This window comes from Nelusetta ayraudi, unplaced genomic scaffold, assembly GCF_046127955.1.
Source record: "Nelusetta ayraudi isolate G7.1 ecotype Tasmania unplaced genomic scaffold, CSIRO-AGI_Nayr_v1 ptg000157l, whole genome shotgun sequence".
Taxonomy (NCBI): Eukaryota; Metazoa; Chordata; class Actinopteri; order Tetraodontiformes; family Monacanthidae; genus Nelusetta; species Nelusetta ayraudi.
Window position 1 is genome coordinate 697,237 of NW_027466207.1, and position 25,742 is coordinate 722,978.

The window sequence follows — 25,742 nt, forward strand, 5'->3', positions numbered from 1 at the left end:
TTCCAAAGTGCTGCACAGCAAGATACAACACACATGAAGCACAAATGCCTAGTACGGTAGAGGCAGAATAGAGAATAAAAATAAATGAAAATAAGATGAATGATGCATTAAAAACACACTGATCAAATCAAATCATTGAAATGCACTTCCACCAACACAAAATTGGAAACAAAACAAAATAAAATGTACACCTGTACAAATAAAACGAACACACTGCATGGTGTCAGAAGCCAGAGTAATAAGTTAAGATAAAAATATTTACAGCTTATTTAACAAGCGAGACAATTTCACGCCCCCCCCCCCCCCAATAAACACCTAAAGTCAACACCAGAACACGAAGGAGGTCAGGAGGTCAGAATGATCCTGGCTTCTCACCTTGGACACCAGGCTGGCTCGGTAGGCCGCCAGGGCTTTTAAGTACTCCTTCTTGGCAGCTTCTGTTTTGCTTTTGTAAACCTGCAGCAACACAAAGGGGCAGTGAGCTTGAGCAGCCAGGAGAATAATCTGACATCGTCCGCACCGTTCCCCAAAGAAATACATTTACAAAGAACTCAAACACTGAACAAGCTTCCACAGCAACACAACAAACATCAACATATCCCTCATCATACCGCCAGATGATGTTCAGTACCTGCTTCTGCTCCTCGCCGAGGCCGTCCCACATGGAGGCGACGATCTTGGACACCTCTCCGAAAGTGGCGTTGGGGTTCTGGCCCTTGATGGCGGCCTGGGTGTCTCTGAAGAACAGGGCGTAAGCAGACACTGGCTTCTGGGGCTCGTTGGGATCCTTCTTCTTCTTCTTCTTTGGAGTCTTGGGCTTCTTTGCGGGGTCCATCGGCGCCGGTCGCTTCTCGCCAATCACCTGCATCGGCTGCAGCAAAGAGAGAGGGAGAACACATGTAGCGACGTCGTCGGATTCGCCGGCGGGAGCCTGCGAGTGCAGGGGTTGAAGGGCGGCTCACCCTGCTGCCCTCGTCCTGCTCGTCCTCGTTGATGGAGCTCGAGGGCGACGGCGTGGCCGACTTGCTGGCCGGCGGTGACGGCGAGGTGTGGCTGATGGCTCCGCCCATGTTCAGGCTCAGCTGGCCGTTGATCTGGGATTGGTTGATGGTGGTCAGCTGGTTCCGTGACAGCATCCCGTTGGCGCCGTTCATGCTGATGATGGACTTCATCACCATGGCTGGGTTGGGCGGGTACTGACGGGGGTGGCCCGCTCCAAGGTTCTGCGAGGAGGAAAGTTGAACACGTCATGTCTTTGCTGGACGCTCGGCCCACTCTCACACCTGCAGAGAGTTTCATTCACTCGCACGCTGTCAAACACACGTAGGCCAATGGCTTGTTCTGCTGGGGAGGCTTCAGGAAGAGCAGCTTGACACGGAGATTAAGCGAGTCAACTCCTGGCCACTGGACCTTGTTTATATCCAGAGCAGCGCCTGTCAGAGTCACTATCACTCATCAAGGATTCTTTCAAATATCCTCCCTGGAGGTCCCGGCTAATTACACTAAACAAATTGTTGCCAGTGCCAGTGAACTCTGCAGAGATAAAAGTCAATCCTTCACTCCTTATTTACTTACGACAGCTTCTTAAAAGGTACGTGACTGAAAACTCAAAGCTAAAACCTCGGCTTTGTATTGGACCGGGACCTGCAGTGTTTCTACGGAAGTAACAGTCTGGGCTTGCGCCACTGGAGTCCGTCATCACGTAGAAACATCGGGAAAAGGATGCGATGCATTTGAAGACGTGGGAAAACACAGCGCTGCAGCATAAAGTTCAGTCAGAAGACGGGGCGGTTGACTCGTGTGGACCACGGTGTTCCGGTTCTGAGACGTCTCCGGTTACGTCCGTGATGAATCACCTCCACACTGGAGGATCTGACTTCATGAGCCAGAAACAGACGGATACACAGAGCCACTGATTTATTTCCAGCAGTCTATTGTTTGGAAATGTGTGACGCAGCTTTGGACAGCGCCGTCCCTGGAGGCCAAACGGCGCTCTCGCTCTCCCAGCCGGGCCAACATGAGTTCAAATGTCACAATAAAAGCCTACCGGAGTCACACGTCAAGTCGCGCACGTCGACAGCCAAATCCAAGTCGTACATTTTGTGCCATTATCAATTGTGAAGCGGCGGAAAATAACAGTGAGCTTGGGTGAACGCAGCGACGGTGCGAAGGCGAAGCCAAGCGGCTCCGAAGTCTTTGTCGGAGCGCGGCCACAGCGGCTGCAATAACATTTTTCCAAGCCGCTCTCGCTGTGTCTTCCCGTTAAAACACTGCGCCCAGAGTCTCCGAGGCAACACGTTTGCATTGATTGTGGCGAGAATGAAATTACAAGGACTGCCAGCTCCCCAGAGGGGAGACTGATCAGAGAGTCAGCAGAGCTGACGTGGAACAGAGGAGGGGGATGTGAACAGCACAGAGAAGGTGATTTGTTCTCCCTGGCTACATCCATCCATCTGGTATTCAGCAGCACAAAGCCAATCTCTCCCAACATCAACACATCATAAAGCCCGCACACCTGGCTTTATTGAAAGGACCTTATGAATGGCCCCGTCTTCAAAAAACAATATTGCGACAGCGTTTCCAGACGGAGACATATTGGATCTGCCATCCGCTCCTCTCTCATATGCCACGTCTACTGCTTATCATAAAAAGCGATCTTGTGAAGTGAGAGTGGATTCATATTTACATGTGTAAGTGGGAGTTGGGGCAGAGATTCCAGACATGCGCTCGCCCGCTCTCCAAACACGGGGGGGGGGGGGAGGGGCTTTTATTTTTTCTTACAGACAGAAGCGGCAGTAAACGGGGCTGTGACCGAGTGACTGGGATTTACATATTTCCAAGTCGCCACGTTCAGAGCGCCGCCGCCGTCTTCATTACGGAGGACGCAGTTTGCGCTCTGCTCGCTGCGAACATCAAAGACACGCACACTGAGCTCATTAGTCGCGGCCATCTGTATAATAACACTGTTGTCCAATCCCACGCATGCATTCTGACTTAGAGCAATGGCCCGTTCTGCCATTTGTTTGGAATATGGTGATGTTTTTTTTTCTCCTTAATGGCCTTTTGATGTTGTACATTTAGAAAAATACACACTGATGACCGCTGTTAAAAAGCTGATCATATCACACTCTGTCTTTTTCCTTCCTTTCTTTCTTTCTTCCTTTCTTTCTTTCTTTGGCCGCTCTCACCACCATGTATTACAGCCATAAATGGAGTGCGAGCAATTCTGCTCCTTCACTCCACGGGACAAAGCAGCGGTGACGAGCTAGCAAAAGGAGACGGCGTGTCTGATTTGAGTGAAGCAGATAACAGACGCGCTGCAGAAATGATCCCGAGTAACAGCGGCTTTGATGGCGACTCTGCCGTGGGTACGGTTGTTTATTTATAGTGCCTCGCCATTTGCATTTTGATTGCGGCATTGTCAGCCAACGCGGGAGACATCCAGCTAAATATCAGCGTTATGGCCATTATAAATCTGCAAATAAGTGCTTATCTTCAGCACGCAGATGGCCAGATGTGCATCCCTCCATCAGATATTGCTTCCCCCGATGACCATATCTGTACACTGAACACCGACGAGGTAAAATGCACGCTCGACAGTTAATCAGGGCCCGTGCATGTTAATTCACGTCGCAAAAATTCCCCTTTGTGTTGCAGCAACAAAGCCGTGGAGAGCACGTTGTTGTTGTTGTTGTTGTTGTTGTTGTTGTTGTTGTATTTTGCTGCGTTGCGTCTGCACAAGCGCCCTCGACAACATGCAAAAAGCCGCTCCGCAATAACTGCAGGGCCGACCAACAGCTGGACCTTAAGAGCGACATTATGCATTCAGCAGCCGATGACTATCTCCAAAACTGACGCCGATGAAAGAGGAGGCTCACGCCTGTGCTTGAAGATATTGGAAATCAGAAAGTGGGAAAGAATGCATGAACACTGGCACCGTGTACTGAGCCTGTAACACGCTGAAAAGAATGTTAACAAGTTCAATTTCCATTCAATCAATGCCAGAGCTCTTGGAAATGTTGCATGGCAGCAGAGGGGTAAAATCATCTATATGGTAATTATAGGGATGAATCCCCCAGTAACTTTGGCCAGCATGAAAGGTCAGTCCTATTAAAGATAGTTTATCAGCGCTCTGCACATATTCCTTTACTCGCCTTCTAAACGGGTACATCATTTTTATTTCATATATATATATATATATATATATATATTTTTTTTTTTTCATTCTTCCATTTTCTGCAACCTGCTGAAGTCTGTGCTTAAGCCAAATGAGAAAAATGGAATTTTGAATGCCAGTAAAGGCTATAATAGCATGAAGATAAATTGTTTTTCTTCCCCCGGCCGGCCGGGCTCGGTGGCAGACAGTCACTCCTCTCCTCCCTCCGCAGTGTGCAAACACACTCCATCTCCCGACCTACAACCCCCCACTTAAAAACAAATCTCCTTCTCTCCCCCAGCCAGCCAGACCTCCCCCCCTTCCTACCAGTCAGTCCAATAGCAACCCCGCACCCACCTCTTTGTCCGGTACAGCCACTGACCCGTACTCCTACCCACTATTTCTCTCCAGATGCATTATGGGTATTTAAAACTCCTCCAACATGACATCATTTCATTTTGAGCGCTGCCTGAGAAAAGTAAATTACAGAATCAATCATGCAGAAGGTCAAGCTGAGACTTCATTACACGTATTGCATGCCTGCATGAATATCTTTCATTTCTGACTGACCCAATATGTCACAATAGCTGTCTGTTCAGGGAGGAACGGAGAGGGGGAGGGAAAAAAGGAGAAAGAAACAGAGTGGGAAAAAAAAATCCACTCTCTTAAATTGATGTACAACTCATGTCAGTGCTTCTTGGCTTGGAAGGCAGATAAGGGAGGGGGGGGGGGGGTGGGGGTGGGGGGGGGGATGCAGGAAAATACGCTTTCTGCAACAGTGCTCACATTTTCCATTTAATTCAGGATACAGTGTTCCTTTTTTTTTGGTGCGTTACACACACTAGCAATCTGCGCAGCACCCAGGACGTCGATTCAAAGCAAACAACAAACTTCCAACGGTCTCGCTTTCACTTTGCATGACTGACGCTCTGAAAAAAAAAACAAAAAAACTCTTTGTTTTTGTTTGGGCCTTCGGCACGTCGTCGTTGCAGCCGTGAAGCTAATGGCACGAGAAGAAGAAGCCACTTTGCCCATGAAAAATATATCACGCGTCGCACCTGACAGCGGGAATCACAGCTGCTAAATATTGATGTTAACATCTCATACAACCAGTCGGCTCCCGTCGGTGTCCAATCCAATCACGGAGGACATTTCGCCGTGGCGCTCGCACGAGTTGGGCTTTGGAAAAAAAGACAGCGAGGGCGAGACAGAAGGCGGGAGGGCTGAAATGTGATGGTGAAGGCACCAGGTGTTTTTTGAAATGGAACCCAGAGACCCTCGCTGTGCGGCAGGCAGGAAGAACGGAGAAGACACTGTGAGCGAAGCAATAGCGGCGGCTCTAACTCCACGACTATTTGGCACGATTGAGATTCAATCACAAATCAGGAGGACGCACGCTGGGAGACAAAAAAGCGAGAGTCAGAAGCTTGTTAGGCGAGCAGATTAAATAAATAATGACTTGAAATTCTGGGGCTTGCCAGGAACACTGCAGCCCGAGGAAGAGGCATTTCTCCCCGTCTCCGGCTCCTCCGTAGAAACTCGGCATCTGCGGCCAATTTAGCAGACATACGCCCGAACATTGCGTGGAGGGGAATTAGCGGAATACTTGGCAAGGCAATGACATGAAAATACCCCAGGTACAGTCACTGGCTGCGTTTCTCATTAAGTTCTGATAAGAGACGCACTCAGTGTTCCTCGGCAGCGAGGCCCCGCGCGCAGAAATAGAAAAGAAAAAAAAAAAACAAAAAACACACACGCACGCAGAACGAGACGAGTGTTTGGGAAATATGAGCGGCGGCTTGATGAAAAACGTAATTGCGATAGTGCACGGTTTATTTGTTTGCCCCTGCAGCCATAACAAATAACACCGAATGTAATCATGTATATAAGGTTGTCATTCCTTTATCAGCGTGCTGACAAAATGACAGAAGACCTCTCGGCGCGCCTTCATAAAGCACTGTTTGTGAGCACGCAGGGTCCCTCACTTATCTCATTTCCAAGTTAGCTCCATCTAGGAAGCCCAGATGAACAGAACCTCTATAGGCACAAAAGACTGCCGGGGATCAATCCCATTTACAGGAGGAATGAAGGGCCACCGCCATCCTTCCTGCCCGCGCTACAATGTGCGATGACTGATAACGGCCGGAGCGGAGCGGCGGCGGCGGAGAGACACTTGCCAAGAGGCAAGGAGGCGAAACCCACAGTCTCCTCTTTTAATGGAGTCCCCGCACAATCAGAGACATGAGCCATGCAAATGGTGTTAAAGAGGAATAATGTTTGAGAATCAAATCTAATCCTCCAGCAAGTCGTGAGAACAGGCAGGAATGTAATTGTGTCAAGGTTCCCCCCCCCCCCCCGTCCCTTCCAGATGTAGAGAGCTTAACTGACCATGAAATGAAAATTCTTTAGGCAAAAGCCTTGCGGGGCTCACTTTACTGTACGCGCCGGCGATATTTTAAAAGCCGCAATTATTCTACATGCCAGAAGCATGGAAGCGAGGGAGAAGGAGCTATAAAATTTTATGGCCTTCTTTCTCAAATGGAACGTAAATAAATATATGTAATTTTAGTGCGATTCAACAAATGTGCCCGAGGGGGGGGGGGCGAAGGAAGCGGAGTCGTGAGGATGTTGTACATATATATATATATATATATATGTTAACGCAGTAATAGCATAGAAGAGGATCCAACAATCACCATCATGTCTTGGCTCTGATGTTTCTCCTCCACTAAATGAATCTTCTGTTCCAACCAGTCAGCCAGTGACATTTCCACGTTTCCTCCTGAATGCCTCTGCGACTCCTGGCATTTGAAAGGAAAAGCCTTTCAAACGTAAAAAAAAAGTGCGACCGAACCGCTTCATCAGCCGTCGGGCCGAAGGGGGAGGAGTCACTCCAGGTATTTATCTCCTCTGCTCCTCCAGAGGCGGGGACACGTGGCTGCCCCGAGGCGCTGCTGTGACACGCCAGACAAAGTCAGCGTTGTGCAGCTTGCGGTAGGCAACGTGAATAAAACTGTGAGCGCGTGTGACTGCGGTGCTGCTGGGCACCGCTTTGCCTCAGACACCTGCGATCTGCTCACAGCTGCTCACCTTCCAGCAGGGGCGTCGCAACAGCAATAAGCCACTCTTTGGTGCTTTTAGAGAAATCCTCACGCTCAGGAACACGACAGCGTGGTCATTTACATCAATGCCATCATGCACCACAGAGTGGCGAACACGCTGGACCCACAGACTACAGGGGACTACAGGAGTCTTTAAGGAAAGAAGGACCTGGCGGAGACTGCGGCTCGGCTAACGGTCACACTGAGGATCTTCACTCGGTATGTTGAACAGACAACATTTCCAATCGTGTGTATTCATTTCTTTGCATTGTTTAGAGCGAGAGTCAATTGGGCCATACACTACATCTCCCAGAATGCAGTGTTGTGACGGACGGAAGTGAAGTACAGAAATACACACAAGTTTCCCCAGCATGGCCAAGATTAGAAGAAAAAACAAAACAACTGGTTTTCAACAGATTTGAAGTAATCACATGTCTGATCGTGTCTGTCTTGGTTCTTGGCTTTTCAAAGGGTTTGGTGTTTGACTGACAAAGTAAGTGGGTTTCTAAACCTGGTTGGAGAAAAAAATAATAAAACCCTTTTCCAAATACAAAGGTACTGCAGTATATTCACTTGAATGAATAATCATCAAATAGAGAATTTGGAATGAGTGAGAAGGTGATCAGTCAACGGGACTTTGACAGGCCTGGTTTACATCCACATGGTTCCTGGCAGCGACTCACTGAACACTTGAGTGCGGTGGAAGACGGATGGAAACTGTCAAGCACAGCTTAATGTTTCCCTGCTCGGAAACAAGAAGCGACTCTCTGGGTTATCAGAGGCGTGGGCGAGAGGCGCGGCGCAGCGCTTACCACCGGCTGGCCGCTGTTGACCGGCATCCCGTCCTGGTCCAGCATGTTGCGTGAGATGGTGATGGAGGGCAGGTCCAGGCTCTGAGGGGGGAACTGAGGGATCAGGGCCCCCCGGTGAGGGACCGGCGGCTCCGGCATGACGGGGAAAGGGGAGTCGACCTCCGACAGGCCCAGACCAGACTCCGTCTCAGGTGGAGGCGTGATGGGCGGGATCTCAAACTCCTCGTCTCCCAAGCTGGGCGTGTGAAAAGTCTGCCAAAAGAAAAAAAAAAAACAAAGGAGGTGGAAAAAAAGTCTTGGGATGAAATAAATAAACAGATAAATACATCAATAAATAAAAAAAAAAAAATCCAGGCCCACAAAACCAGAATTTGCAGCAGAGTGCCGGGCTTTATCTGACACGCTTGAGGGAAACCCCTGGGGAGTGAAGACGACAACTTTGTCGTATGGGAGCGAGTGTTTGGGTTGAGTCCTAACACACTCACCTGGAAGTGCACGTAGATGTTACACTGCCTAAACCTATTAAAGTCCACTCCGCACAGCAGGGGGGGAAGGAGGGAGGAAGAGGAAGAGGAAGAGGCAAAAAAATATATAAACTCTCTCTCTATATATACATATATATATATATATATATATATATATATATATCAAGCTGCAATCATGAGAGAGAGACAGGGAGAGAGAGAGAGAGAGAGAGAGAGAGGATACACGATAAAAGCCCTTAATCTGGAGGAGGGAGACGTGGGGTTGAAGTGCAGTGAAAAGACGTCACTGGGAGATGGGTTTTGGGAACATTTTGCCAGATTATTACGCTTGGCCAGAAGTGTTTCTCTTTGTTCCCCCCGCCTGCACCCTGAAATCTGCTCATCAAACAGCGTAATCCCGCTGCCTTTTGAATTAAAGCTTTTGGTCACACTTAATTTGCTTACTGCGCCTGCTTGGCGATGGGAGCGCTCACCTACTCGGGGTCTCGTTTTCATCCTCGCATTGCATTAAGCCAGCGGCTCCGCACGGCCAACGTGTTCACGCCGCCACAATGAGCGGGCGGGCGGTGGGGTTGGGGCGGCGAGCACGCAGCTCCGCCGCCATCGCCGCCGCCGCTGCCGCCGCCGTGCCAAGCGACACGCTGCCTCGGCTGCCTCGGCTGCCTCGGCCGCTGCTTAGTTACTTCATGACTCCTCAAAAGCATCAGGCTCTCCAACAAAGGTGACACAGCTTTAAAGCTTCCAGCAAGTCCATGCAGTGCTAACGCTAACCCTCAGGGCGACAGCTCGAAACTCCTCGGCCTCATCGTGTAAATGGGATAAAAGAAAGAGAGGTTGACTCGGAGCGCCAGCGTGAGGGACCCCGGTCACTGCTCACTGCACCGCTCCACACTGGAGTCAAGCCATGAAACTCGGCCTTCTTCAGGGCCACTTGACTTGGAGCGACACCACCAAGACAACCACATATTCACTGGCATGCAAATCAGTTCAAAGACCCAATCCACAGTGCTGAAGTCGGTAACGGAGCCTGGACTTCTTTTCATGACCCCAAGACTTTGGCTTCTGATGAAGCCTGACAGACGCTGCCAATGAGACGAGCTCCTCTCTGAAGCTACGGTGCGTCAATGAAGCTGCAGATGTGCATGGGGGTTCACGCTAATGCTGTAGAAAGGCACCTGAAATGTATTCCTGCGCTGTCGGTTGAAACTGGGGGTGGGGGGTTGGGGGGGGCCAGTTAGTGTCACGCCATTCTGGTTACTATGGATACGAGCTGGCCGAGCGCTTCTCCTGCAAGTCGTGCAGGTCACAAACTCCAAGCAATTAGCGGGACCGAAAATAGCATTTATATTTAACTTTTGCCCGACGTCTCTACTGCACGCGAAGCTAACGCGGCTGTAATTTGAAAATAGCCACAACAGAGGTGACGGTTCATCCTGTTCTGGAGTTGCGCGACGTGAGAGCGCAGCAGCATAATCAACGGCAGCGCTAACGAGGAAAAGTGTCACGGCCGGCTGTGTCTGTCCGTGTGAACGGAATAAGAGGTGGAAGATCACAGAGGGAATACGCCAAAACAGCCTTTGATTAGGAAATATTAATGTTCCCCCCCCGCTTGCTTTAGCACACAGACACTTAAAACCAATTCATTGCCTACTCAGGGCAGCTGCCTTGACAGGCGCTGATGAATTCCAGCAGTGGAGGGAGCTAATAGAGACTTCATGCCTCCGCCCTCCCTCCCTTTGGTTAATATTTCCCTGCTCTCTGCCGCCGTCTCACTTTTTAGTGCTTGTTTCACAGCGAGAGAATCAGTCCTCGCCGTTCAGAAGGAGCTGAGGTCATATTCATCACAGCGCCGGCCTCTGGCTCGCAGAGTGCAGAATAAATCATCAGCACCTTCAGCAGAAGGCACTGGCTCCAGGTCGTGGCCGTCGCATTATGCTGCAGTCGACTCAAATATCGAAAACAACCAGGCCAAAAAAAAACAAACAAACAACCCGACAACCTTTAATTCCTCAGCTAAGAGCCTCAGTTCATGACGTGAATGTCAAACGAAATCAAACTGCAAAAGTAGAGCGGCTCATTAGCACAGTGTGCATTCCTTTCTCTCTGGAAGTGTTGCTCCAAAGTGTGTACAACACACTTAGTATACAACTGGTCGCGTAGCGGAAGGAACAGCGCGCTATAGCCAATGCTAACGCGCTCCTGGCGGCGGCGGCAACACCTTTAAACCAGGCATTAACGGTGTAATGATGGCGTGCAGCAGGCTCAGGTGTGACAGACCTTTGTCTTCAGCATCTTCACCGTCTGGTTTCAAGTTTGGCTGTCAGAAAAAGGAGGAGGAGGAACGGTGAGAAAAAAGAAGAACGCAAACACCGCCGCTGCTATAAAGTGCTGAAATGGCAACGACGCTAACGCTAACCTGTGTCCAGATAAGTGCGCCAGACACACACACACACACACACACACACACACGCACACACACGCACACACACGCACACGCGCACGCGCACACTCACACACACACACACACACACACACACACACACACACACACACACACACACACACACACACACGTCCTACACTGAGCTGTGGTGAAGGACAGCCAGTGATTTGAAACACTCTTCTGGAGCAGGGTCAACCTCTACGTCAGCCTCCAGTCACCGTGCCTCCACTGCATCTGTGCAACATCACATCGTGACCTGAGAACACCAGCAAGCAATTACACCGACTTTGACAGAATGGTTTAAATAATGTAAGCGATGAGGAAAGCCTGACACGCTGGGACGGCTGTGATTCTTTGCCCGTGTTTATCCTCGGAGAAGGAAATGCAGACGGCACCATGAGTCCGTGTGCTCCCGGCTCCACGTGCGAGTGTAAAGTACACCAAAGGCAGCGGTGAGAGGTGGGTTTCGCTGAGGTCTGCGGTGGTCTGGTTGGCAAAAAGTGCCATCGTGACTGTGACTGTGCAGCAAACAGCAACACTTAGTGGGAGGAGAGTCCAGCCCAGTGGCCGGTTTCCCCTCCACACTGAGGGCAAGCAGGGGAGGAGTCTCTGACAAACTCACTGCTTCTTTATGCAAAGCACAACCCGCTCACAACAGCTCCGGGGGGGGGGGCGTAACACAGGCATTACATCTGTACGTCATACAATATGCAATGTGAGCGATGTTGTTTGTCCAAAGAGGAGGCAGGAGGCCCCAGATCTTGGTGCAACCTGCCGAGCGCTGCAGTGTGGCACACTGGCTGGTGTCATCTCGCATCAAGCCAATCTAACCCTAACCCCAGCTCTGTGGGCCCTGCTCACACATTACGAGATGAAACATCCACTCTCTTTGCATCATGGGCCCGATCGTCTCTTTAACTCGCGGTGAAATACTGTACAGAGAGCAGCGCAAAGCCAGGCGCTGACTGGGAAACGCACAGGTGCGTGCACGTGTGTGTGTGTGTGTGTGTGTGAAGCACTGGAGCTAAACTGGTCAACTGGAGTATCAGCTTCACTTTGGGTCTATCGGAGACGGTTGAGCTAGCAAACAGTGGCATCGAGTCATCCGCAGCAACCAGACTGACTTGCACCACAAGAAGCAGCAGAAAGTGTTTTCATTTGTACATCATCACACAGACTGATTAGCTGTGAACACGTCGGAGAGATTTCACAATGACATGCGTGGAAGTGTTTGGAGGGAAATAGATAACTGGGGGCGGGGGGCGGGGCTTAAGGTGGATCTTTTAAAAATGATTACCGACGGAGACACCAAGGTTGACGGACCGACCACCCCTCGACTGAGCCGTTCACAACGCTGTCCAAAACACAGAAGCGCTGCGGCGGTGGACTGTGAAACGCGAAAGACTTCATGAATTCTCCCATCTCGCGGTCTCCTCCATCACTGCGTTGCAATCACTTGCCCTCAATACCAGGAGAAGAAAGAGGAGGGAAAACCAAGAGGCTTCTCTCACAATACTCCCAGTCCCCTCAATAAACGCAGTAATGTAATTCACAGATGCAATAACCCAGACTTGTTAAAAGGCAGCAGCATGCAATTACTGAGCATAATAGGCCTCCGAATCAATAGAGACAGAGCTGAGGATCCACTTTCAAATACGGGGACGGGCAGAGTGCGGCCAACTCAAATGACAACATCAAACCGTAGCGCGGCCGATCCACATCATTTCAAATTTGGATCATTCCGAGTCCATTTCTACATATTTATTGTTCATTAAGTGTCCCTAATTTGATTGGGGGAAGAAAGGCGATACGTCTGAGCGGAACACAATCTCGGCGTACAGTATCGTCTTCCCGGAGGGAGGCGGCGGAGCTTTCGCTGCCATTACCGGCCGCTCCAAGGTCATCTTATCTCATCCTCTAAGTGCAGGAGGTAAATGATACACTGGCCATCCAAACAGCAAACACAGGTCTGCTGCTCCTGATGTCGGAGCATATCTGTCCTGCGAGCGATCCATTAGGCACGCACTTCTGTTTGTGTCAGGCAAATAGTAGCACGTTTCTTTTTCTTTTTTTCACTGCTTCGCCTCCACCCACAGCTTTCATTGGCCGGCAGTATAGAGCGCTGCTTCTCCCGACGGCGCCACCTAGCGGTTTCAGCCACCGCTGCAGCGGCGACCGGTGGAATTGCAGCGTTGGATTTGAAGTTAAGCCCGCACAATAATTCAGTCCACTTGTGCGATTTATAAAGTCACGGCTTTTTCCGACAGAGTAGTTAGCATTAGCACTATTAGCATTGTGTTTGACTGGAGCTACTCTGAAAAACGACACAAAGCAAAGTCAATGGTCGTCATTCAAAGAGCAGCAGCGTCGGAGCGCTAATTTAGCCTCAGAGTCCAGCTAGCTGCCCCCACCCACCCCCCCACCCCTCCTGCCCCCCCTCCCCCCTCCTCTCTGCTCTGCTCAACCCAAAGCTCAGTCACATTAGGTGGATTAATATTACATTACAGGGGAGATCGAGTGAGGCCTCGCAACTCAAACTGCTCGTCACTTTAATCTCACTTCAGCTCAGGTTGCACACAATTTAGTTTGGACGCTCGGTGTGCAACAGCCATTCCACCACCGCCTCCACCTCCACCTCCACCTCCACCTCCACCACTACCACTACCACTGCCTCTACTATCCTCTCTACCACCGCCTCCACCTCCACCTCCACTACTATCCTCACCGCCTCCACCTCCACCTCCACTACCTCTACTATCCTCTCTACCACCGCCTCCACCTCCACCTCCACTGCCTCTACTATCCTCACCACCTCCACCACCACCTCCACCTCCACCTCCACCTCCACTACTATCCTCTCTACCACCGCCTCCACCTCCACCTCCACCTCCACCACTACCACTACCACTACCACCGCCTCTACTATCCTCTCTACCACCGCCTCCACCTCCACCACTACCACTACCGCCTCCACCTCCACCACTACCACCGCCTCTACTATCCTCACCACCTCCACCACCAACTCCACCTCCACCACTACCACTACTATCTTCACCACCGGCACCTCTCTACCGCCACAATACCACCACCAGCACCACCACCTCCACCACCATGCACTCCACCACCAGCACCAGCACCTCTCTCCCCTATTTCTCTCCTCAGCACAATACCATCTGTGCCCTAACACTGGAAACAGTTGTTCCTTTTGATAAAATGCAAATGAGTTGAACTCTATTTTTTTTCTACCAAGGACCCCCACCCCCTCCACCCCCACCCTTTTTCCCTCTGACTGCCACAGTGGGCCATCACAGCTGGGGACTGAAGGCTCTCCAAGCAGCTTGTGTCGGCACCGGGCCTCTGAGACGCACACGCGGATGCATCCACTGGGCGCAGATGTAGGGGAGAATGAACCTTCTCGCACAACTTTTCAGGGAAATCTCCTAACGAACGGCGAGGTCGTATCCCGACCCCCCCCCTCCCACCCTCCAGGTGGACGGGTGGTGGCGTGGACAAAAACCAGGAGGAGTGGCCACGTCCGTGCAAGAGAGGCGGAGCTGTGGCTTTTTCGTTTTCTTTTTTTTTCCGTTGTTGTGAAGAAGGATCACTGTCCCCCCCCTCCTCACTGGAGGAGATTGGCATGTTCCAAGCACGGAAGATTAAGGGTATTTTTGGTGCACTTGTCTCTAATGACAGGGCAGCAGAGTGGCTGGAAGGGGAACAGAATGGGTAAATTTAGCAGCGCACTGAGGGCTACTACGCCTCAGGATTTCTCCAGAGACGCTGCCTTCCTTTTGCACTGCATGTCGACAGGACACAGCTTTATTCCAGCACATCCCACACTCTCAGGTTGTCGGCGACAGCGCCGCCTCCTCCACCTCCTCCTCCCCCCCCCCCCCTTTTTTTTTTTTTTTTCTAAGTGCCAGCAGATAGACCTGCTTCCCAGAGTGACAGAAGCAGAAAATGTGCTTGGGCTTCTTCATTACATCTCTGAAAAGAGGAGGAAAACAGGTGTGCATTTCCCTGCTTACAAGGATATCGCTTTATCTCACAGAATGCAGTCAAGGCAGTCGCTTTTCACGTCGCTTCAGCTTTCAGGAGACGACGCTGGCAAGATTAAAAAAAAAAAAAAACAAGACGATCGGAGCGCTTCTTCACGTCGGCTGAAGAAGAGGCAGATTCTCAACCAGTGACACAAATGTTTTCAGAGAGAAAAAGAAGGAAAATTCAAAAGGAAGTGACCGTTGAGTCGGCGCTCTAGAGGGCGACTCTGGGGAAAACAGGATTGATTCTTTAATTCCAGGATACTCCCTGGAGATGCAGCATCTTATTGTCAAGGTGATCTTCCTCATAGTCTTTACAAACGTGACTCAGAGATTTCTTATCATTATTATTATTGTTATTATTATTGCTAACAACAACAACATTAATATACTCACATCCCCAGCAGCCAGCAGGGTGCCGTTGGCCTCCGCCATGTTCATGTAGTTGTTGTTGTTATTCTGGAACTGTGGAAGAAGACACAAAAAAAAAGATCCAGTGAGCCAACAAGTTACCATCAGGGACACCTGTCACTCCCTCTCTCACACACACACACACACACACACACACACACACACACACACACACACACACACACACACACACACACACACACACGCACACGCACAGTGTCGTGCTGACTGGGTGACTTGCAGAGGGAAGTGAGAGGCCGGTTCAGAGCAGTGCAGTGAGAATCCAGTGCGGCCAGTTGAGCTCTTATGGGATGGAAATTCGAAAAGCCGAGTGTCACAACGCCGTGGCGGGTGCTTGACTTCAGGTGATGTGGATGAGAGGAGCCATGTGACAGGAAGTGGAGGTGCAAAGGGTTTTTGTTTTGCTTTTTTTTTTTTAAAAAAAAGGAAATTCAAAATCTGTTCCACCGATTCAACAACACGATTGAACCTTTAAATATGAACGCCACGTCTTCCACCGCAGCTTTTCTCTTGCAGCAGTGGAGTCGATAGCGTCAATGGCCAACAGCTGCCACATTGTAAAGACATGTTAGTGTGAAAGACAGTTAATAACCTATTAAACCTCCCTACTGGCCTCAGAAATAACATGTTTTCACAACACTGCAGCCCCCCCCACCCCCACCCCCCCACCCCCCGCAACCCACGCATAGCCTGCTGGCAAAATTGCAGCCACTTCCTTTCTTGGGAGACACAAGCATGCTGACAGGTAGGAACAATGGGACACAGAATGAAGAATTATGGGCTAGCAGCTGGGCCCAGGAGCACAATGCTCCTCTCTGTGCGCGAGAGCAAAAGCCCAGCCTACACGGCACAGAGGGGGAAAGAATCGCAGCGCGTCCGCCTCTCGCGCCACCGTCCGCAGAGAGCCACACATTCTCCACAAAGCTCGGCAGTAATCTCCTTTGTGGGTTTATTACAAAGTCACTCCCAGGACACGCCGGGAGATGAAGTGCTAGAATAGATGGATGAAAATAAATTCAAAACAATGACACAAAAATCTCATCTTAGCGGAAGCCAAAGAAAATCAGAGAGAAATTAAGATCAGCGCAACTTGAGAAGAGGAATAATACATTTTCTGTCCCCTGTGTGTGTGTGTGTGTGTGTGTGTGTGTGTGTGTGTGTGTGTGTTTTCCACCCCTGCTCTGTTTCTTCTGAGTGGTTAGTATGCGAATGTAATTACCGAAAGAACTGCTGCTAATCAAGTGCGAATGGTATCCATTAATTAGTCCGTGCCCTGGAGAGGGTTGGGATTCAGCGGCAGTGTTAACAGGAGGAGGAGGAGGAGGAGGTGGAGGAGGAGGAGGTGGAGGAGATGAAGTGAGAGGAGGTGGTGAAGGAAGAAGGAGGAGGGAGAAGAGGAGGTGAGGGAGGAGGAGGAGGAGGTGGAGCCGCTGGCAGGTTCCTGGCTGACCTCCTGCTGCTGCACCTCCTCACCTGGAGCTGCAGGAGCAACGTGGACGAGACTGTGGGCGCTGGTGGAGGTTTCAGCCGCTTGTGCAAACAGACACGAAGCTGCCGCCAGTGAGGAACACGTGTCAAACACCTCTTCACTCCCAGCTGGAGTCACGGAGGGACAACACGGCTTCTCATTAACCTCTGCAGCTGCAGCTTATCAGCAGTGCTCCTCTGCACAGACCTCTCCTCAGATAACAAAGTCAAGTCTGGAGATATCATCCTCTCCTCCTCCTCCTCCCCCCCTTCTCCTCCTCCTGCTCCTCCTCCTCCAGTACTGGGAACACTGCTGTGATGGTGGTGCAGATAGAGGCTCCCCTGCCACCGTCCCTCCGAGTCCCTCTGGATGTGAGGGACGTCAAAGGAGGAGAGTGGACCATCGCTCTTCATCGTGAGGAGCTCACAGAGACACCCCCCCCCCCCCCAACACCCCTCCGACCCTCCCCTCCCTCCTTCCTTCACTCAATTTGTAACTTGGGCTGCAACTCCTGCCGATTATCACACAATTAATTAGGACTCTTGAAAAAAAAAAAAGTGTAGAGCAGCAGCAGCAGCAGCAGCAGCAGCAGCAGCAGCAGCAGCAGCGGCAGCAGCGGCAGCAGCAGCGGCAGCGAGTGGCGACGACGGCAATCTGGCGAGGATGCCAGCAGCTGGTGAGGCAGGTAGCCATGGGTGGAGGGGGTGGGGGGGGTGGGGTGGCCTGGATTACACACACAGTGAAAACTCAACTCGAGTTGAGTCTGATTTCTAATTAGTGATGTCACCCCCCCCCCCCAGCCACCTCCCCCCTGGGGCTCCACCTCCCTCTGACTCAGGCTTGATTGTGTTTGCAGGTTTCTTTAAGAGCAGAGCTGCTGCTGCTGCTGCTGCTGCTGCTGCTGCTGCTGCCACTGACACCCAGCGCAGCTCCCCGACCACTGGGCTCCATCTTCAACACTAGAAGCTGCACCACCCACAGCAGCCACATCCTACACTCACTTCTTCTGTTGGGGTTTTTGTCAGAGAGAGGAGTGGGGGTGGGGAGGGGTTGGATGGGGGGGGGGGGGTGCTCATGTTCAAGGCTGAGCAGAGTGAGTCAAATGCCAGATGAAATTAAGTGTGATTGGAGTGGGGGGGGGGGGGGGGGCACAGTAAAATGGGTCAGTGCAGACAATGAGGCCTCTGTAATTAAAATGATGTGACGAGCTCGACCGGAGTTGGGGGGGGGCACATGAAGGGACAAACAAGCCTGAGTGGTGCACACAGTGTAAAACAGGACATTAATGTTGGAGCCATGGAGCAACGTTTCATCACCGCAACAAGACACTGCAAGAGTACCAAGCTGTTCTGAAGGTCCGGGGAGGAGAACGTTCTAGGAAGCCCAGCACCTCCTTAGACAGGTGCTGGTGCAAAGGGCAGCTAGCTAGCAGCTAACTAGCAGCTAACTAGCAGCCTTACGACCCTTATTGCTCAGTGTGTATCCTCAGTTCTAAGGGGAGGGAAAAACCAAAGAGCTTTCACTGTGCTGCCAGTACAGACTTATTAATGTTAATCTTTGACCAATAAGTGAAGTCGGATTTGACACGCTGGAGCTTTAAAGAGAAGAAGCAGAGGAAGTTGATAGCGGACTCGCTGCAGAAGATTCCCAGGTTCTTCCAGCAGGAGCCTCCAGCGAAGCCACCGAGCCAGTGATTTAAAATAACTCTGGGCTGGTGGGGGGGGGGAGGTTTTTATTAACAGGGGTGGATTCATGGTTACGGGCGCTGGTGTAACACGAGTCGCACTCAGAGCCAGACGAGCCACTTAGCGTCTTCATTCCTCCCTCCTTCTCTTTCTCGCACCTCCAGCACATTTCTCACACGACTGCCGGACTCCAGGGATGGAGGCTGGCTGGCTGGGGGTGGGGGGGTGGGGGCGTGGGGGGGTTCACACGGGACCCCCGTCCCGACCCGGAAGCTTCTCCACCGTTCTCGGGCGCCACCGCAGCAGGATAACAATGAAATGATAAATGATGGACACCTCGAAGCAACTGCAAAGTGAAATACAGTGACGCAACAACCGCAGCTGCGCTCGTCGCCGCCGTGATTAAACACAACATCAGCGTCCATGCAGTCTGCGTGGCGGAGGGGAAAACACATCCAGCTTTCAAAATCCCTCTGCAGAAATACGCGCATGGAGGAGCGTCCGGTGGGAAATAAGGTGTTTTACAGCTATTATACCAAACTAAATTATTTCAACCTGGGGGCGAAGACAATATTGCACCAACGTGACCCCAGCGCGGCCCCGGCCCCAGCACATAGGATGGAGTAACCACACAGATCCTATCAGTAAACATGAAGCAGACAACCAAGATACACACACACACACATACACACACACTCTCCCTTTCTCTCACTCACACACACACACACACACACACAAAAGGAGAAGCAGGAGAGGCCTGAAGAGGCTGTGATAGCACAGCTGCTGCTCTGCATGCATACAAATGGAAAACAAACACGCAGCAGCCAAAAGCTTCTCACCTGCTCTTTTGAACGCTGCTTTGTCAAATATGGCTTCAGTGGTAAAGAATGACTGGGGTGTGTGTGTGTGTGTGTGTGTGTGTGTGTGTGGGGGGGGGGGGGGGGGGGGGGCACCAGGGTGACACTGCACATCTGTATTTCAGACGTCCTTCCAGGTCTCCTCAGACGATCACAACACCACAATACAACAGCTGCGTGTCAATAACACACACACACACACACACACACACACACACACACACACACACACACACACTCATTCAATCAGGAGCCCTGCGGCCTCAACAGGAACGCATCAACTTGCTGACTAGCAATTTTTTTTTTTTTTTTCCCCAGTTGAGCTGCGGCTCACTAATCACAGCCTCGCATGTGCTTCACTGGAACATGACACTCGTGCTAATACGTTCCCCACTGCTCCCTATAAACAGACGGTGCAGTGCAGTGTGGAGGCTCCGACTGTCGCTGTCATCTTCACTCTCTTACTTTATGCAATTTCCTTTCCAGGCCGGCACGCAGCCGCAGCCTCTTCCAGTGAAAAGAAGGAGGGGCTTCAACAAGCACCGCAGCATCTATCCATGTATGATGTGATTGTATGTTCTGTCCCGTCACCGCCACCGCCACACTGATACATTTCCTCCAGCAGCAGCAGCAGCAGTCAATTTGTCGAGCGACTCCCGCTGCACAGTGTGTCCACGCAGCCCATGTTCTGATCTGCCGACCCATCGATCGGTAATTCGGTTCAAAGCTAAAATCATTACCTCCCCCGCCCCCCCGGCCCCTCCCCCACCCGCCGCTGCGTCCCACCATTAGGACAGTCAGTTGTCGAGTGGTGCAGTGAAGTTCACTTCCACAGCACCCCAGTGCTGCCTCGCTGTCCCGGCGAGAGGAGGAGCTTCCGGCTTCTGATGTGGGACTGGGAGCAGCCACTGCAGGTCCGTCAGTCTGACAGCCAATCGCTGCTCTCGCTCACCAGCGTCAGCAAAGCTTTGTTTTGAGATTGTTGACAACCACCTGGGAGGAAACGGTTTCGAAGATCCAGTGTGTCACCGTGTCGAGGGAGTGCTGCTGCCAGGCGGCTAACTCAAGCAACGGCGGCGCGAGAGGGAAGCTAACTAGCAGCAAGACCCTCGTTGCTCCATGTACAATCTTATATACACATATATGAGACGTGTCCTATGGCCAGTGTGTTAAGCTTTTACTAATGTCAAAATCAAGGCAAATCTTCCACACTGGACCTTTGAAGTCTTGCACAGACAAAAAAAAATGAACATTTTCACAAGCACGCGAGCAGCAGCGCCCCTGGTGGCCGCGAGCAGCCAGCACCCTGGAGAGGGAGGCCGACAGCAGCTCACCCAAAGAGCAGAGAACATCTGCTTCTCAAAGCGGGCTTGTGTATCCGACCAAGGTGACGGGCTTGACCGTCAAAATAAAAGGCAGAGATTTCTACTGCAGTCACGTCGTGTGGGGCTACGTTTACTTTTGGTGCTGAGGCAGTGCACAGGAGTGATAGGACAGAAGACAGCGAGCAGACGGGGTGAGGGAACCAGCGTGGCCTCTGCATTCCTCTCAAAGTGCTCTGAATGCAGCACGAGTCCACTGCCCTACATCACTCACTTTTGTTCCAGCAGGGGAAGAAAAAAAAAGGAAGGAAAGGTGAGAAAAGGACTCGGGCACTTTTTCTCCCACCGCACGTTTGACCACAGCATTAGAGATGACGACGAGTGAGCGGGAATTATTTATCAATGGCTCCGACATGGAGGATCTCGTGACAGCCGGGGCTCTGCCAGGCTGAAGGACACAAAGGAGCTTTGAGTGAAATGCTAATGACTCAACATTACAAGACAGGCTGATAGCTAGCATGTGACGCTGACTGTGCACGGCCGAGCACGTGGACAGACGGCGCACGTCCGGTGTGTGCCGCCACGGACACTTCACACACCGGCCACACGAGGTGCCAAACAGAGGCGTAGCGCCACCTAGCCAACGCTAGCCGCTAGAGTTACACTTGTACATATTGAAGGAGGTTTACAGCTCAGGGTGCAGTTCACCCTCCTGGCCTGCGGTGTCCTCGTCACCAACACCACTGGGGGAGGAGAAAATGTCTCAATGTCAAAAATTCTGAAAAAGATATTTTTTTTTATTTCTTTTGCTATCGACTTAACAAGGTCACCCTGGGCGGAGAGGAGGAACACAATGGTCCAATTTCATCTGAGAGGCGGCCCAGTGTCACCGTGAAGTCAAGAGGAGTGGAGAGCTTTCCCTGAGATTCCCCCCCCAAAAAATGTCAAACTCCTCGTAACAAAGGAGAAGAAATGAGGAGAAATGAATCCGGTCAGGAAGAATTTCTCTCTTGGCACGAGAATTGTGGACCTGCAGTTTACAGCCAAGTGTTCAAAATGAATCCTGCCCTGCTGCTATCGCTATGCACACACACACACACACACACACACACACACACACACACAATGTGAAATGTAAACACACCTCTGTGACCGCACAGTAACACATTGGCACCAAGAGAAACTCCCGGCAGTTGAGTTGGCTCTCCTCAACTCCAGTTGCACAAATGAATGGCAGTAAATCACAATGAGGTGGAGCCATGTCCATGTTTCCCCAGCGGCTTACAACCTTCAAGCTGCTGCCAGAACCAAGGCCAGGAGGCTTCAGTGGCCACTGGTCACAACTGGGCTCAACTTTCAACCTTCCCAGTGTTTTTTTTTTTTTTCCCTCGCTGTCGAGTCTGCTCTTGTGCTCTGGAGAGCAAAGCCTAAAAGAAAAGCGCAAGCTAAATGGGGTTCCATCTTTGATCTGGCGGGGTGCAGAGCCACTGGCCCGCAGCCCACAAAGGAGCTTATAGGCATCGCAGAGAGAGAGAGGGGGCGAGAGAGACAGAGAGAGGGAGAGAGAGAGAGGGAGAAAGAGAGAGAGACAGAGAGACAGAGGGAGAGACAGAGAGAGAGAGGGAGAGAGAGAGAGACAGAGAGAGAGAGAGAGAGACAGAGAGACAGAGAGAGAGGGAGAAAGAGAGAGAGGGAGAAAGAGAGAGAGACAGAGAGACAGAGGGAGAGACAGAGAGACAGAGAGAGAGAGGGAGACAGAGAGAGAGAGAGACAGAGACAGAGGGAGAGACAGAGACAGAGAGAGAGAGAGACAGAGAGACAGAGAGAGGGAGAGAGAGAGGGAGAGAGAGAGACAGAGAGAGAGGGAGAGAGAGAGAGAGAGGGAGAAAGAGAGAGAGACAGAGAGACAGAGGGAGAGACAGCGAGAGAGAGGGAGAGAGAGAGAGACAGAGAGAGAGACAGAGAGACAGAGAGAGAGGGAGAGAGAGGGGGGGAGAGACAGAGACAGAGAGAGAGAGAGAGAGACAGAGAGAGGGAGAGAGAGAGGGAGAGAGAGAGAGACAGAGAGAGAGGGAGAGAGAGAGAGAGAGGGAGAGAGAGAGGGAGAGAGAGAGAGACAGAGAGAGGGAGAGACAGAGAGAGAGAGAGAGGGAGAGAGAGAGGGAGAGAGAGAGAGACAGAGAGAGAGAGAGAGGGGGAGAGAGAGAGGGAGAGAGAGAGGGAGAGAGAGAGAGACAGAGAGAGAGGGAGAGACAGAGAGACAGAGAGAGAGAGAGGGAGAGGGAGAGAGAGAGGGAGAGACAGAGAGAGAGACAGAGAGAGAGAGAGAGGGAGAGAGAGAGAGACAGACAGAGAGAGAGAGAGAGGGAGAGACAGAGAGAGAGAGACAGCCTCGGCGGCAGTGCTGCAGCTTCCTCGTACAATGGCCGCCTTTGCCGTCGCTCGGACTCGCAGCGTCTCTCCAGTAGGGGGCAGCAAGCCCAGGAAAAGACTGGGCCCTGGTTCCCTTTGGCCCGGTCGCTCACTGTTGACCCGGGGCAGCTTTGAACCTCAAGCGCGAGATGCTATCTGTGTATTTTAACCTAGCTTAGCTTAGCTTAGCTTAGCTTAGCGGGCACCAATGTTTACCACTCTAGCTACTGACTGCACAGCAGGAGGCTGCAGAAGGTTGAACGCAGTGCGATTGGTGAGAGACGGTGGAATTAAAAAAAAACAATAAACAGATGAGAGTCTGAAAGAGAGAGAGAGTTCCTGGTTGTTTGTCCTGGGCCAACACTGATTGGCTGTCTCTCGTCAGACGGAGCTCTACAGTGAAGGCTGCTGCGAGTGCACTCGGCTCCGACCGCTCCAGCTGCGCACATGCATTTCTTCCTCTGTTTCCTTTGTGCCAGCACTGGCTGATACAATATTTTCAAAGCACTTCAGGGAATGTGCGCAGTAAGATTTTCTTTTTTTTATGACCAAGATTATGATTATTATTGCAAGCAACTGGCCCAACACTGGCTTCTCTTTGCTGACTGGTTTTAGCCAAGTGATGGAAGAAGGCGACGGTAAAAGCAGAAGCGGTTCACGTTTTGGAGGTAAACTTGGGAAAACGTACTCACATCGATGTCTCTCCACGAGTCTGCTTTTACATTTTCAAGCTGAGCTGTGAAAAGTCTTTTTCAAGCTAATGTGAAAAACCTGTGTCCTTTACTCAGTGCGGCAAGAGTGCGCACGGAGCACAAGCCCACCACCACTCGTACCCCCGGCTCTATAAATCTGCAAAACGCAAACTGCTGAGCGGTGACTCATATATCAGTCTATTATATACTATAGGGCCGACTGTATTAAACAAATGGATCGGCCTGCAGCTGGAAAAGAGAGGCAATATAGAGAGAGCAGAGGTTATTGTCTAATTTAAATCTTGGCTGCTTTCCCAGAGCGGTACCACATTCCAATTTGTGGCTGTGTTGCTTGGCGCTATTGACGGGGGGGGGCGGGGGGGTCCGGCTGCACAGACTCCTCGGGCTCCTCTCCAGAAACGCGTCTCCAAAAACTGACAATCAACACGTTGGCAGAGATTAGCGGGATGGCTGGGGCGTATTAGGTGAAATCACGAACACGCAGAGCTGCCGGCCGGTCGCCCCTGCAGTTTGGTGCTCGCCCCGCACGTGCCCGCATTCCTCCGTGCAGCAGTAACGAGCACGGCTTGATTTGAGGGGGGGGGGGCAACAACAACAACCACAACAACAACAACAATTTGTCCAATTTCTAGTCTGCGGCCGAAAATGAGCACATATGCTCACAAACAGGCTAAAGCAAAGCACCTGATCCGTCCACTGCAACAGAGTGAATGCATGCGTAATGTCCACGTCGAGTGAAATAAACACATATATTCCATACAGTCGACGTGAGTTGCATCTGTTCTGACTTTCATTCCGTACTGGAAATGAAAAGCAGGACGGACGCGTGCTAGGAAGCAGCGAGCTATTTCCAGCCCTTTTCCTCTTGGCTCACTATTGTCCGTCCGTCTGCTGGATTGACAGCGCACCAGGACTTCATTAGCAAACCTGACGGCTGTTGAATCGCACACATTGTTTTCCCAGTGACAGCAGCCGTCAGGCTAAGTGCTCCGCTAATGTTTTTGAACAGTATTTAAACTCAAAATGTCACTTTAACATTTGCCAGCTTCAAAAGCGCGAGCAGATTAAGATACCGGCTTTGAATAATTACAAACACTAAGCCTCAACTTTGATTCCATATCATTGCGCTGGCATTTCAAGAGATTCGGAACAAAGACGCTCTCTGCGTCTTTTAGCCGTAATGGAAAAAAGAGGGGGGGAGTCAGAGAGAGAGAGAGAGAGAGAGAGAGAGAGGGAGAGAGAGGGAGAGAGAGAGCGATCCCTCTCTCCTCAGCGAGAACTGACAGGCAGGAGATCAAAGACGTGTGGAGGAACGTGCAGGTCTGCCGTCTTACTGAGGTGCCTGTTTCAGAGTCAAGGCGCTAAGTTAGTCAAGTGTTTACACATGTGAGGGGATAAAAAAAAAAAAAAAAAGACAGCACAACTATGCAAAACACCTTTGGGTGCCTGGCAGAAAGGCGTCGCCGTGCCACCAATCAGATGCAGCCGGCGTGTCGGGCGACCGTGAAGCAACAATCCTGTCCTGGCCAGCAAGCTTCCAAACAGAGCCTCTTGCATTTGGCACAAACGGCCAATTAAACCTCGTTCTGCGCCGCCGCACACGTCGCGGCCTCCATCCGCGTCTTCCTACGTATTTATTGTCCATCTGCGTTTTTTTTTTTTTATTTCAACAAAACAATTAAACACAAGCTCAACACGACCGGTGAATGAGCGGCGGCAGAAAGAAGAAGAGTCGACACTCAACAGCTGAAACCCACCCAACGCCGCCGTCCATTGCAGCCTCCGGCCGCTGAGAACTTCCTGCAGTCCTCCTCCA

At 51.2% G+C, this 25,742-nt stretch overlaps 1 protein-coding gene across 1 annotated transcript in view; it reads right to left on the reverse strand.

The window, feature by feature from the left end:
- Positions 1-25,742, reverse strand: part of tox3 (TOX high mobility group box family member 3) — a 41,477-nt gene that overhangs the window by 2,765 nt on the left and 12,970 nt on the right. The window contains exons 2-6 of the mRNA XM_076013771.1: positions 15,434-15,502; positions 8,070-8,321; positions 963-1,223; positions 632-871; positions 376-456 (exon numbers count right to left, since the gene is read on the reverse strand). Coding sequence (XP_075869886.1) covers positions 376-456; positions 632-871; positions 963-1,223; positions 8,070-8,321; positions 15,434-15,502 — 903 coding nt within the window. The remainder of the gene's footprint in view (positions 1-375; positions 457-631; positions 872-962; positions 1,224-8,069; positions 8,322-15,433; positions 15,503-25,742) is intronic.